Source organism: Salvelinus alpinus, chromosome 36, assembly GCF_045679555.1.
Source record: "Salvelinus alpinus chromosome 36, SLU_Salpinus.1, whole genome shotgun sequence".
Taxonomy (NCBI): domain Eukaryota; kingdom Metazoa; phylum Chordata; class Actinopteri; order Salmoniformes; family Salmonidae; genus Salvelinus; species Salvelinus alpinus.
In genome coordinates, this window is record NC_092121.1 from 20,132,156 (window position 1) to 20,147,807 (window position 15,652).

At 42.0% G+C, this 15,652-nt stretch overlaps 1 protein-coding gene across 2 annotated transcripts in view; it reads right to left on the reverse strand.

Moving 5' to 3' along the window:
• Nucleotides 1–745: 745 nt before the first annotated feature.
• The window catches only part of LOC139564804 (acid-sensing ion channel 2-like), a 211,097-nt gene continuing 196,190 nt past the window's right edge, over nucleotides 746–15,652 (reverse strand). For both annotated transcript variants that reach the window (XM_071384642.1, XM_071384643.1), the window contains exons 7-11: nucleotides 7,081–7,234; nucleotides 6,349–6,440; nucleotides 5,358–5,437; nucleotides 4,392–4,460; nucleotides 746–3,692 (exon numbers count right to left, since the gene is read on the reverse strand). In XM_071384642.1, the coding sequence (XP_071240743.1) occupies nucleotides 3,591–3,692; nucleotides 4,392–4,460; nucleotides 5,358–5,437; nucleotides 6,349–6,440; nucleotides 7,081–7,234 (497 nt within the window). In that variant the 3' untranslated portion in view covers nucleotides 746–3,590. The remainder of the gene's footprint in view (nucleotides 3,693–4,391; nucleotides 4,461–5,357; nucleotides 5,438–6,348; nucleotides 6,441–7,080; nucleotides 7,235–15,652) is intronic.

Genomic DNA, 15,652 nt, shown 5'->3' on the forward strand with positions numbered 1-15,652 from the left:
AAGTGAGAAAAATCTATACAGGTAACAAAGTTCCTTAATTACACATCCATCAACCTAATCAATGTGTAAATATTCTCAGGTCACCGTCTACTGGCAGATTGCTTTTTCTGGCAATACTCTACAAGTAAATCAAGTGCACACACAATTCACTGTATCAGCAGCATGAGCTAAATGAACTGCATAACATTTGTGTTTTGTAGGACGTTGTCATCCATAAATAATATGATTTGTAGATCCTGGGGTTGAACTCTAATATTATAAGACACTTGTATTAATGGAACAACAGGGCACCCAGAGGGAAGACGCAGACACAGCTCTTGATACAGACAGAGCAAATAGCTGGCAGGAGTTCCTGGAGAGTGCTGATGCAAAATAGAACCTGACCAGCAGCACAAAATGGCTTTCAAGTGAATTTTCTCCCTCAGTCTGTCTACTAGTACTGCTCTGCTGGGAGGAGTCCTCTGGTGTCCTGACTGCTGTTATCACTGGGAGCTGAGAGGAGGACATTTCAGTGCACATTAAGTCTGTGTAGTAGAGATGTCAGAGTGAAATAGGATCACCTCTTTACATTTCTAACACCACAACACACTAGGCGCTGATGCCTTTTCCCAAGCTCCCACCCCACCCCACAAACCACAAGCACTGTATGACAGAGTATTATGCTTGTGGTCTGCACGATGGATCCTCTTACAAAGCTATGAAGAAATGAGTGATACGTCTACACAAGAAGGCAAACACGACAGGACCCCGCAGCAAAAACTTTTGTTTAATCGTTTCACATTAAAAACACATACTGTACGCTGCATCACAAAATGAAAAAGCAGTCCTGCAATAACAATAGAAACCAAAAGTGAAGAAACAACCAGTGGCATTTTCACTGAGACTCAGTATGTGTCCCATAGTAGTTCACCTCTCTCCATGGACAGATCTATACAGTAGGTGAGAAGCAGGGGAGTACTGGGACCAGAAATTGGCTCTCGCATTTGTAATATACCAGCCCATTTTTTTTCCTTGAGGCCCTCACACTGGTCCATATTTTTCCTCAAGGTCAGATAATGATAATTTAGCAATTGTTTTTCTTCCGTTAGACAGGCCCACTAGGCTAAAAATGAACCAGCCCATCTGGCATTTCGGGCAAATGCCAGATGGCAAGTCCGCCCCTGGAGATGGGTGAGGTCACTGCTAAAGGAGACATGATAAGCCATACATGAGAGATTAGATTACACACAGCAGGTCAACAACAGACAGGAAATCATAGTTCACAAAGCACTTGGAGTTCATTCCCACCTGTACTGTACATTATAACGATGACATAGTAGAAGTTTTGTCACACATACCGGATAGGTGCAGTCAAATGTGTTGTTTTACAGGGTCAGCCATAGTAGTACGGCGCCCCTGGAGCAAATTAGGTTTAGCTGCCTGACTCAAGGGCACATCGACAGATTTTTTACCTTGTCGGCTTGGGTAATCAAACCAGCGACCTTTCGGTTAATGGCCCAACACGCTAACTGCTAGGCTACCTGCCGCCTGTCTGAATAATCATAGCTAATTGATATGCTACTCTGGATAGATGTACTCGTCATATCATAGTGATGCAATATGGCCCCTTTTAGTGTGATGGCACTAGATGGGAGGGGTGTTAAAGAAACATAAAGTGCGAACCAAATCCTTTTTGAGATGGACTCAGACCAGTCAGCGTTTCATGTCAGGGCTTTGGATAGTCCTTTGTCACTTTTGAGAACAGAAAAACACCTGTGGTTTTCACACCACCCATGGTTTGGTGATTTTGATTTTAACTGGTTATTAAATGTGTTTGGTTGGGGCTATCGTCTATTAAACAAATATTGGGCTTAAAATCACCTCCAATTTGACAAAGCTTGTGTCTTTCAGTCAGAGATGGACAATAGTCCCGGCAAAGTCTGCAGGCTACCGTTTCTGCAAACGACAGGTTTTACATGTTGGGCTTGATTATTTGAATCCGTTGTGTTAGTATTATCCTGCTCTGTTAGCAAATTTGTATTTGCTTCAAATCAAAATGTCAACCAGTCATAAGTCGGTTCATGTAAGTCCTTCTTCAATAACATGTCCACTGTAGACAGGACAGAACACTGTCTCGTACCCGTTTTGGTTTGCCACAACACCAACATTAACATCACAATACAACACATCCTGTATCCTCAAATGAATCAGAAGATCATTTCCCCTCATCTGAATCTACATCGGTGCAATTTTTATCATCCAAACATTATGTCCATTAATAGAACCGTGATTATCATGGAAATTCAAATTTCAATTCAATTTCTAGCTGGGCTATCTCCATGTTAGGGCCAAGACCATTATGTAAAATATGATGAGTTGGGAGTCCATCAGTTCTCACCAGACAACACACCCACATCATGCAGCTGAAATGAAACTAAACCCCCCCAGCATGTTCATTTATGAGCGACATTTGTACTCTGCTTGTATTCTGCCAGGTAAACAATGTCATACTCCACCTCTCTGGTTTTGGCTCAGCCTCAGTCATCAATGAGTGCTTTTACCCCACTGAGGCGCTGCCGCCAAGAGGCAAGCGTTTAATAATTTACATGAGTTTACACATAGGAATATGGCACCTGTTTAATATGTTGTTAAGAAGCAGCTCAGTACCTTGCCTTCCCTCGGCGTACTAACCTTGTGGTAAATTGATAGGAGTGGAATCAATAGAACGGATGCATTAAACAACAAAATAAATAACCGAACGCAAAACAGTCATTTTGGAATTGATTCTTTAGAATGCTCATGTTTTCCCAATATGAATGCAAATACAGTCCCAGCACCCCTTCCCGTAGATATACAACCTGCCACCTAAGAAAACAGTGCATCAACAAAATGGAACTGCCTTAGATGGATGTGTCATATGAAATATGTTATAGTGAACCATGTTCAATCTATACATTCTATTTCTATAGCTGGCCTCATCTCATAGGCCACGGAGAGAGAGAGAGAATGACAGAGAGAGAGAGAAACAGGGCAAATGTACAGTAAAGCACCACTTCAGTCCAGTGTCAGCCAATCAGCATCACCAAAGAGAGAAACCGTCTCCAAGAGGAAGCAGCGCATGCAACTTGGACAGTTCACAGCAACTGTTATGGTACAATGTCTGGCAGCACTGACCAATGGGTGACTAGTGAATACACATGTCTAGGACAGAGATGAGTCCCTTCCCGTTAGGTTTACAGTGTAGTCTGTCTGTCTGTGAACTGGAGAAGACCTATGAGTCAGGTAGATGAGCACGCGAGGGGGAGGGGAGGCGGCTGTCCTCCTCCAGCAGTACAGTAACAGTTCCAGTAACAGAGAGCACCAGTAAGTCCAGGTGACAGCTCCTTAATCCCCATTAGTGCTGCAGTGACAGTGTGGAGGGGAGGCCCAGTCCAGCCCAGTCTAGCCCAACCCAGCCACCCTTTCCTCTGACCAGCCACCCATTCTCAACACCAAAGTCACTATCATTCTGTCCTGGTAGCCTGTGGAAGAGGCTGCTGCTCACTGGCTCCCCGTGTGGTGGTGGCTCACAGTGGCCTTGCCTGGTGTGTGTGTGGAGCTGGGCTGGGGGCTCAGCAGGCGATCTCCTCCAGCGTGCCCAGGGTGGTCTGTAGGGGGACGCTCACCATGTGGCTGATGGCCTCCGAGTGGTTCGCCACCGGGTCACAGGAACTCTGAGGTAGGGTGACACACACATATGCGTGTAGTACACTTATACACATGCACACGTCTACACTGCACCCCACTGCTGGCTTGCCACTGAAGCTAAGCAGGGTTTGTCATGGATGGGAGATCAGATGCTGCTGGAAGTGGTGTTGGAGGGCCAATAGGAGGCACTCTTTCCTCTGGTCTGAAAAAGATCCCAATGTCCCAGGGCAGTGATTGGGGACATTACCCTGTGCAGAGTGCCATCTTTAAGATGCGATGTTAAAAGGGTGTCCTGACTCTCTGTGGTCACTAACAATCTTATGGCACTTATCGTAAGAGTAGGGGTGTTAACCCTGGTGTCCTGGCTACATACCCAATCTGGCCCTCATGCCATCATGGACACCTAATTATCCAATTGGCTCATCCATCCTCTCCCCTTTAACTATTCCCCAGGTTGTTGCTGTATGTGAGAATGTGTTCTCATTCAACTTACCTGGTTAATTAAAATTAAAATACACTGAGTGACATTTTGACACGATTCAGTAGGAGAGATCTCATCTCCTTTCTTGTCAATAACTGAGAATTACATTGGGATAGCTGTCTGGCACAGAATAACATAAATCATATTGAGGTTTAGCTGGATGCTAAGCCATAAATACAATATAATACATTTTCCAAACAGTGTGACAGTCCAGTTTGTCATCTGATTAACCTGATGACCTTACCACGTCCTCTCCGTGGCTCTCCTCCTCGTCGTCTCGGCTCAGTAGGTCCAGCAACTTGTCCTTCACCACCTGACAACATATATATGTAACACACATTATCAGGGTCATAAGGACATACACAGTATCACAAAATGATTAGTTTAAGGTGAATTTTAACTGTTATAATTGGCACCATAAATAATACATCAGGTGTAGACTTTACCGTGAAATGCTTGCTTACGAGCTCTTCCCAACGATGCAGAGTTAAAAAATATTAATAAAAAGAAAACTAGTAACGTAAGAGGAATACAATACACAAGCATGGAGCTATGTACAGGGAGTACCAGAACCGGATCACTGTGCAGGGGTACCAGGTATTTGAGGTAGATATGTACATGAAGGCATGGTAAAGTGACGAGGCATCAGCATATGTAATAATATCTTGACTCAAGGCCAAACGTCACCGAGGCTGTTATTTTAGTGGCGGTCTTTAAAACCACAGCCAGAGCAGCAGCTCTCTCTGTCTGCGACAAAACACCCCGCACAGGCTCCCCATTAAAACATGAGAAAGGTTTGAAAAGAAATACTTCTCATGTGTATTTCTAAAGCCCAGAGGGCACAGAAGGACTAGTTTGTCCTTGGCAGAGCTCCAAGCAGACCAAAGCAGTAGGAGAGAGAGACCAACGGCTGAGCTGACTTAATGAAAAGACGCACCTCAATCACTCAGCCCAGACAGATATATGGCAAGTCTCTTTCGTCTCAACCATTTAAATGTGAATGTGAATATGTGTGTGTGTGATTGGCCTTGAGTCTGTAGAGAAATGTGTGTGTAACCGATTAGACTGGTGTCTCAGATATGAATTGTTATTCATGTTTTAGTTATTATTTCTTCCGCCAAACATAACTGTCTGTGAGAGTGTTTGATAATGTGTTTGTGAGAATGTGTGTGTTTGGAAGTTTCTACATGGTGTGTGTTCTATGTCTGACCTCATAGGCGTAGTCAAATAGCTCCAGGATGGTAAGGATACTGGCCCCGATGAACAGACCCATCTGACCACCTATATCACCTGGAAGATCAACAATACACAGTTAGAGAGAGGAGAGAGAGAGCGAGCGCGCGAGAGAGAGAGCTAGCACTGGAAACCCAAGAGCTGAACCCTGAAAAGAATCCCCTATGCCAGCTATTGAAAACACTAAACAACTCTATTATCCAAACACACAGGGAAATCAATCAAATTGTTACAGAAATAAAAACCTCTTATTTGACAAATTGGGAAAATTAAACAAAAATACTGAATAAACTAAATTGCTATTTGGCCCTCAAAACAGAATACAAAAACACAGAATATCTCTACTCTGTCAGAGATACAAAACAGAGACAGATCCTGACAAAATACAGGCTCAAGGAACACCAACTGGCTATAGAAAAAGGGAGACACAAAAAGACATGGCTACCCAAAGAAGAGCATCTATGTGGTCACTGCATTACAGGGGATGTAGAGACTGAGACGCACTTTTTCCTGAGAAATACTCCCAAATAAGATAATCTTTTTCAAGAAAATATCTCAATCAATTCCCAACTTCTGTTCATTTACTAATGACATTATTCTCGGGGAGGGAGAAACCGCACATATTACTGCCAGATACAGTATGTATATGATTGCCATAGCCTGAGGATGATTGTCATAGCCTGACTTCCCATAACCATTAATTCCCTGAAGTATTTACATTGAATATAACTGACAGTAATATATAGTGTAACCATCATCCATGTACATGTTGTTCTTTATTTATTAGCCATTCTTTCTTTTTCTTTTTATAGTCTTATTTTTTATTTAATTAAATGTATCTTAATTTGAATTTTAGAGAGAGAGAGAGTGGAGAGAGAGAGAGAGGAGATGGAGAGCGAGAGCCAGAGCGAGAGAGAGAGAGAGAGGGGAAGAAGATAGGTAGGTAATAGCTAGATAGTTGACTATACCAAGTAAGCCTGCCACTTCGTAGGCTTTCTTCTGCTCAATGGTCTCATAGTTCAAGGCCTCAAAGAACACATCCAGGACTAGGATGTTATCCCTGAAAGAGAGACATCGATAAGATCAGATAACACTTCAATCATGTTAAAGAGAAGACAATACATTTATCTTGATATTGTCATCCTATTTAACTATCAATCAATGCACTGGTAAGTCATCAGTCATTCTTCAGGCCGTCAGTCTAAATCCATCAGTTTTTTTAATTGTATTTTTTTAAAGTATTATTAACCATCAGTCTTTTCAAAGTTTGTTTATCTTTCTGTCAATGGGGAAATAGACATACAGGGCATACTATACCTACTATATCAATAGTTGTATTACCAATTGCCATAAGTAAGGGTACTTATTCTTCTACACTGAACCATATGTCCCATACGATGTCATTAGTAGAGTAGCATCTCAACTGATGACTGCATCCACTAGAGAATGCCTATTGTTATTATCATCAAAACCACATTATATGATAACATGACGGATCTCTTCAATACCAGGCTTCCAGTTCTCTTTCCCATTAGTCTGAGCGTCAAAGACATCTCAGTGTAATATCTTCACTTTCCACCCACACACTCCTTACTATTACTACATATAATATATGTGATACTGTAGGCTGATGTATATTAGATTTTTCCTTCTAATGCATTCATCTGTTCCTCTGGAGCCTCCTATAGGCAGGTACTTACGTGATGTATTTCTCAGAGCGGTTGAACTTCTTTTCCAGGTAGCGTGCTGAGGTCTTACTGGGGATCTTGACCATGGACAGCTCCTTGTTGTAGCGTGTCATGTTGCATGGTGTCCTACAGATGCAGTTACTACTCTCCAGCATTGACAACTTGGCTACAGTAGAGAAGACAGGGAGACATGAAGGAGAGGATGAAGGGAGGGATGGAAGAGGGGTAATGGGTGAGGATGGGGGAGAGGGAGGGAAGAGGGGTAATGGGTGAGGATGGGGGAGAGGGAGGGAAGAGGGGTAATGGGTGAGGATGGGGAGAGAGAGGAGAGGGAGAGTTGACCTTAGTTTGAGGGCAACTGAGGGTACACACACAAACACACACCCATCTCAACAGCATTCCCTACAGTATATACTTCAGAATGGCCGTACGTCTTGATGCACTTGTTTACATGTTTTACCTGGGACAGTGTACTAAAGACATAATGATGGGAGAAAATAAATGTTGATCCTTCTGCTTCCAGGATGATCTATTTGTACATACTGAAGGGGGGTTAGTCTAATTGCTACTGAATTTTTTTTATGGGGTAGATTTAATATTGCAGATAGATTGTAGCTTCCATCAATAGAATTGTATTTATCATTTCCAATCCCCCATATATTTTTTTTGTAAATGTGTACAGTACCAGTCAAAAGTTTGGACACACCTACTCATTCACGTGTTTTTCTTTATTTTTTACATTGTAGAATAATAGTGAAGACAGCAAAACTATGAAATAACACATATGGAATCATGTATAAATCAAAAAAAGTGTTAAACAAATGAAAATATGATTTTATATATTAGATTCTTCAAAGTAGCCACCCTTTGCCTTGATGACAGCTTTACACACTCTTGGCATTCTCTCAACCACCTTCACCTGGAATGCTTTACCATTTGCGCTTAGTGGGACTATCATTTGTTTTCAACAGGACAATGACCCCAAACACACCTCCAGGCTGTGTAAGGGCAATTTGACCCTTATAAGGACCCTCTCCTTATAAGAGTCAAATTGCCCTTACACAGCCTGGAGGTGTGTTTGGGGTCATTGTCCTGTTGAAAACAAATGATAGTGCTACATCAGATGACCTGGCCTCCACAATCACCCGACCTCAACCCAATTGAGATGGTTTGGGATGAGTTGGACCGCAGAGTGAAGGAAAAGCTTCCAACAAGTGCTCAGCATATGTGGGAACTCCTTCAAGAGTGTTGGAAAAGCATTCCTCATGAAGCTGGTTGAGAGAATGCCAAGAGTGTGCAAAGCTGTCATCAAGGCAAAGGGTGGCTACTTTGAAAAATCTCAAATCTCAAATATATTTTGATTTGTTAAACACTTTTTTGGTTACTACATGATTCCATATGTGTTATTTCATAGTTTTGATGTCTTCACTATTATTCTATAATTTAGAAAATATGAACAATAAAGAAAAACACTTGATTGAGTAGGTGTGCCCAAACTTTTAACTGGTACTGTACATACACACACACACACACACACACACATAAATACATACATATACCTTTAAAAATATATTTCCTTTATTATTTTCCACTAACCCTACCACCCCTCCCCTAATTGGAGTAAACTAACGAACAACAACACTTAGGCTTTTAATTCCGGCTTATACACACTATAGACCTTTTACGGACACAATCTATTTTACAATAGTTATATTATGTTTGTTTTTAGTCCTGTCCTTCCTCTACCCTCAATCTCTCCAAGGGAAGCACAGCCGAGAGCTGCCCAGTGACACGAGCCTACCAGACGAGCTAAACTACTTCTATGCTTGCTTCGAGGCAAATGACACTGAAACATGCATGAGAGCACCAGCTGTTCTGGAAGACTGTGTGATCACGTTCTACGCAGCCAATGTGAGTAAGACCTTTAAAAAAGTCAACATTCACAAGGCTGCAGGGCCAGACGGATTACCAGAATGTGTATTGCGAGCATGCGCTGACCAACTGGCAAGAGTCTTCACTGACATGTTCAACCTCTCCCTGACCAAGTCTGTAATACCAACATGTTTCAAGCAGACCACCATAGTCCCTGTGCACAAGAACACTAAGGTAACCTGCTTAAATGACTACCAACCCGTAGCACCCACGTCTGTAGCCATGAAGTGCTTTGAAAGGCTGGTCATGGCTCACATCAACACTATTATCCCAGAAACCCTAGACCCACTCCAATTTGTATACTGCCCCAACAGATCCACAGATGATGCAATCTCTATTGCACTCCAAACTGCCCGTTCCCACCTCGACAAAAGGAACACCTATGTGAGAATGCTGTTCATTGACTACAGCTCAGGGTTCAACACCATAGTGCCCTCAAAGATCATCACTAAGCTAAGGACCCTGGGACTAAACACCTCCCTCTGCAACTGGATCCTGGACTTCCTGACGGGCCGTCCCCAGGTGGTAAGTGTATGTAACAACACATCCGCCACGCTGATCCTCAACACAGGGGCCACTCAGGGCTGCGTGCTCAGCCCCCTCCTGTACTCCCTGTTCACTCATGACTGCACGGCGAGGCACGACTCCAACACCATCATTAAGTTTGCAGATGACATAACAGTGGTCGGCCTGATCACCGACAACAACGAGACAGCCTATAGGGAGGAAGTCAGAGACGTGGCCGTGTGGTGACAGGACAACAACCTCTCCCTCAACGTGATCAAGACGAAGGAGATAATTGTGGACTACAGGAAAAAGAGGGCCGAGCACGCCACCATTCTCATTGACGGGGCTGTAGTGGAGCAGGTTGAAAGCTTCAAGTTCCTTAGTGTCCACATCACCAACAAACTAACATGGTCCAAGCACACCAAGACAGTCGTGAAGAGGGCACAACAAAACCTCTGGAGACTGAAAAGATTTGGCATGGGTCCTCAGATCCTTAAAAGGTTCTACAGCTGCACCATTGAGAGCATCTTGACTGGTTGCATCACTGCCTGGTATGGTAACTGCCCGGCCTCCGACCGGAAGGCACTACAGAGGGTAGTGCATAGGGTCCAGCCATCCAGGACCTCTATACCAGGCGGTGTCAGAAGAAGACTCCAGCCACTCTAGTCATAGACTGTTCTCTCTGCTACCGCACGGCAAGCAGTACCGGAGCACCAAGTCTAGGTCCAAGAGGCTTCTAAACAGCTTCTACCCCCAAGCCATAAGACTCCTGAACATCTAATCAAATGGCTACCCAGACTATTTACACTGTTGCTACTCTCTGTTGTTATCATCTATGCAAAGTCACTTTAATAACTCTACCTACATGTATATATTACCTTGACTAATTGGTGCCCCCGCACATTGACTCTGTACCGGTACGCCCCTGTATATATTCTCGCTATTGTTATTTTACTGCTGTTCTTTAATTACTTGTTACTTTTATTTCTTACTCTTATTCGTATTTTTTTATTTAAAAAATATACATTTTTAATATTTTTTATATATCTAAAAACAAATACAAATAATTAACTGCATTGTTAGTTGTGGCTCGTAAGTAAGCATTTCACTGTTGTGGTATTCGGCGCATGTGACTAATACAAATTTGATTTGATCTATCTTCTAATGTTCATCCAGTTTGATTTCTATTTGCCATATATTTTTAACTGTGCTGTTTCACAAAAGTTCTGAACCTATATACATTTTACAGACACAGCATATTTTACATTTGTTATCTTGTTGTTATTAGTCCCACCCTTCAGCTCCATTCAACCCCTCCCATCTATCTCTTCACACCATCTATATTGGATTTCCATTTGCCATTTCTTTTTCAACTGTGCTGTGATGCTTCACAAAAGTTCTGAACCTTTCTATTCTCATAGTTTCTACCGATTGTAAATGAACTACTACCCTCAACAACTGTGGACACTGTAAATGCCCTCATGAAATACACAGGAATGTTTTATGAATTTTCCAGACATTTCTATCCATTCCTGGAAGTATAAAAATACTAGTCTAATCTGTCTGGTCCTATCCAAATCAATTTCCTCTGACAATAACCAGTCTCACTCACATTCTCAACACATTCTAGCCTGCTGCTATGTTCCCTTAATGCATAAAAATATCAAATCTGATCTCCCAACCCTAATCCCTCACTGTGACAATAGTATGGCAGTCTCCCCAGCTCGCCCTGGGCAGGGCGGAGTCTCCCTTGGATTACTAATATCCTTCAGGGCCAAGTGGTCACGTAATTGCAACAGGAAATTCAATATGGCACCTCAGTCGCTTTTCATTCTCATTCAAATAAGGGGTTATTGGATCCGGGTAGCAGTGTGCATTCATAACCCTGATTTACACACTCTCTCCCTCTTTCTATTTCTCTCTCTCCCCACATCACAATCTTACTCTTTCCTCTTCTTCCCTACCTCTCTCTCTATTTCCTTCGCTCTCTCTCCCTCTATCGTTCTGTCTTTCTCTCTCTATTTCTCTCTCTCTATCCACCGTCTCATCTCTGTCAAAAACAATTATTCTAACCAAATCATCTGCTTTATTTCATATTTCCAAGCTTATTAAGAAATAGTGTTTTTAATTTAACTTAACACTCTCCATTACGCTGTCTTTGGCTGTGAACAGAATGTTATATTTAAGCTAGCAGTTGTTCAAGCCTGAGACAAGCTAATCCTTTTATTGTAGGTTTGGTTTAAAACCATTATGTGAGATGAGAGGATCTTCTGTCATTCATCCTGCAATGAAACCGCATTTCTAAAACGATTACGTTAGTAATGTGATTGTATGATCACGTTACTGTGGGCAATGCTATCCAAGTCGACATTTCACAGGACAACAACTGTCTGTGTTTTCCTCAGTGTGTATAATTAGGCACAGAGAAGATTTCTGTGTTCCTCTGTAATCTAGTCACAGGACCCTTCAGTGAGAACAGATGCAGCTGTCTTCCATTAAAACAGCAGCCACACTGTTTCTGTCTCCCAAACTTCCTGACTGACACGTTGGTTTAAAAAAAGAACAACTTCAAACTTTACTAAGTGAAAACAGTGCGGTGGGTATATCAAATTGGTTCACAGTCGAACTAGGAACTGATTTGCATAGAATTATTGGGTCTGTGTGTTTGGATGGAATAAGCACAGCCATTTCAAATTAAACCAATTCAGGAGGAGCGAGAGGGTGCGAGAGGGAGCTGGCCAGGCTGGACCAAGCACAAGAGGGTACTCTAGCTCTCCACAGTCCCAGTATAGCATACCTTGGCTTCATATCCTCTTTATTTGAGACACATTGCCTAATTACAGTGGACGAGCCAGGGAAAGTGAGAATAAAAAGTTAATATCCCAGTTTTACAGTTCAATATAGATGGGCTTAAGCACAAAATGAGATCCTACTGTATGTGAATGATCCTACTGTATGTGAGTGATCCTACTGTATGTGAATGATTCTACTGTATGTGAATGCATACAGCTCCCCCTCCTCTCAACACACACAGATATACACAGATTCCTTATTTGTAATATATACAGTACAGTATGAAAGTAAAATGAACCGAGGGAGGCTTCTAGACCTGGCTTTTCTAGAGGAAGAAAAACACAGCTGAGTAAATACTAATCCTATATACCAGGGCCAACCAGCACAACGAGAGAACCTCTGTTTTCTCTATAAATGATCAATAATACATGTGTGCTAACTAATACAGAATGTGTCAAATCTTTTAGGAATTGATAAGACACTTGTGTTGACACAATGTACCTATGCCTTTCCTTCATGCTATCTTTATGTCCCCTAGCCCATGGAGAAACAGGAATGCTATGATGTCAAATGATTTCTGCCGAATCAAACCAAACAGCAAAAACAAGAGGAGGCGTGAGAGAGAGGAGGAGGGAGGTGTTGCACTCCGGGTAAGTATTCTATTAATACGAAGCACTGCAGCAACGCATAATATTTTACCACGAACACTACTCTTTTGTCCACTTGAGACTACGAGTTTCCTGGGGAAGTTGTGAAGCACCGGGGAAGCTGTGAAGTGCGCTGTACAGCCTGCACTCTAGCCTGTTGTGTGATTGTGTTTATGAGTCTGTTATTAAAGAATGTGAAACCATGTTGTTGTTGTTAACTATTGCCTGATTCTGTTCATGAGTCTGTTATTAAATATGTATGTTTACCGCTTTTCATTAAATCATGTATGGCTATTGTATTTGTTCATATGGGCAGAATATTGTATAGCAGGGCTCCCCAACTGGCGGCCATGGGCAAAACTTGGCCACGCAATTTCTTTAATGTATTTTTATTGTTGGACATGAAAGACTGTAAAAACACCAGGAAATAAGCTCCAAGTGATTTTAATTTAAGAAATCTGTTCCAAAGTAGTCCCATGCGTAATAGAGAGACACGTCGTATACAAATGTAAGCAAGGTTTGAAATGAAACATATTTGTTTGGGCATATTGCGGTCAATTTGCAATCTACAAATTATTTGTAATTATGTTCCGGCCCCCAAACCATCCGCTCAAGAAAAAAATCTAGTTGATGATCCCTGTTGTATAGGCTATATTGCCTACATAAATTGGTTCAGTTATAGCCTAAAATAAATGTGTTCATATGGGTAGAATATTGTTTATTAGGTACACCATCCCGTTCACAAAATTGGTTCACTCCTACAGACAGTGAGTCACGTGGTATCAAGGATACTGGCTGGTAGCGTTGGTGTAAACGTCTGGGGAATGTTTTCCTGGTACACGTTAGGTCCCTTGATACCAATTGAGCAACGGTTCCATTCCTCAAAGAATTCAGGCTGTTCTGTAGGCAAAGGTGGGTCCGACCCGGTACTAGATGGATGTACCTAATAAACTGACCACTGAGTGGATATCAATTCATTCATATGGTTATATAAAGGCTGAAGGCTAAAAACAGCCTATACTATATCTAGACCTATATCTAGTTTCTACAATCTATTTTCATTTTAAATCATGGCTTTTGGTTTTCTCTAGTTTTTACACCATCCACTAACACCAACCATTTACTATAAAACATTTATCTATCAACAAAAAAGCTTAGCAAAATACAAAAAATGATGGGGCAAAAATAAGTAGGCATAAAATATTTTTTTCAAATAACCAAAAAAATACAAGTTCACAAATCATCCAAGAATGTGCTTAGTGTTCTGGTCTCATAAGGTTTTTGGAGTCATTGAAAGGGTTGAACTTGAAGAAGTGTCCAAGTAGACTAGGTGCTCATTTCTCTCAGATGGACTTTGGAGTATTCACAACTGCTACTTGAAAGTGTAGGCAACGCTCTTCAGGTAAGACTCCATCCGTTGAGTCGTGGTGTAGGCTACTTCTCAACCACCGACTTCAGATCCTTCTGTTGCTTATGGTAGCAGGGTCTTTGCCATGTCGGTGGAATGCCAGCAAGTTGCTGCTCCCTTCTCATTTCACCTCCTTGCTGCTGTCGTTGCAATGTCTCGATGAACTTCCAAATGGTGGGGTGGGTAGCGCCAAGATTCAACAAAAAAGTTCAATGCCAGCTCTCCACTCCATTGTTGGTCTTTGCCAAGTCTTGCAGGACAGCATCGTAGCAGCACCAAAATAAATATAAATATATTTGGCCTTGGGCATGATGTCCTTAATAGTAAGAAAAATAATAATAAAGCTATTATTATGTTAAACAAGCCATACATCTGGGAAACATTGGCTTTCTTCCAATGAGTCCGACTTTCTCCCCAACCCATGTTGACTGAAAGTATGTGAGGGGGTCCTCCAGTTGATGTTCCGGGCACTGAAAGAACCAGGTATCCAGACACTGTAACCTCATCATTCAGGGTTATGCGACGTCGGCATTTCAAAAGTGTGATATTCGGTGCACTTCCAGAAGGACTTATCTGTCTGTCGTTCCTGTCTGTAGGGGTAGCCTTCATGCAGCAGGATATTTTTTCCACGCACCGAGGATAAACTCGGGTTCCACTGTAGCTTTCTCTGACCTCCTCTAATAATAAGGAATGAGGAGGGTAGCGGTGCAAGATCTTTTTAAGCAGAATATTTGGATTATTAGCATATGAACGACATGCAATTCGATTGCTGGACTATCGAAGCCATCCATCCAACACATTTATTCAGATCCGGCAGTTCAAAGAGGAGAGTTTCAAAGGTAATCAATTAGGCCTAGTTATTGTTCATGAGCAGCATACATTTGCATTCATTCTCTTAAATCTCTTAAAATAGCTTATACTCTTCTTGTGCAATGTATAGCCTACTGCACTATAATGCAAGCCGACATCTACCGCAGATGTATTTTTTAAACATGACTTAAAAAACTTAAGCCTATGCAACATTAACCAATTAAAACTGTTCTGTAGCAATGAGGTTTGTGCTGTAGGCTATAGGCCCAATACATTATCACTGCATTTTGGCTATGCTTGAATTGCCCTGCCAATTTTGAAATTATATATAACATATACTGTATATATGTTTTTACTGGACTGATGGCCAGCATCTGATAGTCAGTCTGAGGGGAGGGAGGGAGCAGCGGTGAGGCTGCCTCTCATTCGACTCAACAATACCGTCCCTCCGCTCTCCCTCCCTTAGCTGATGGAAAAACTCAATTCA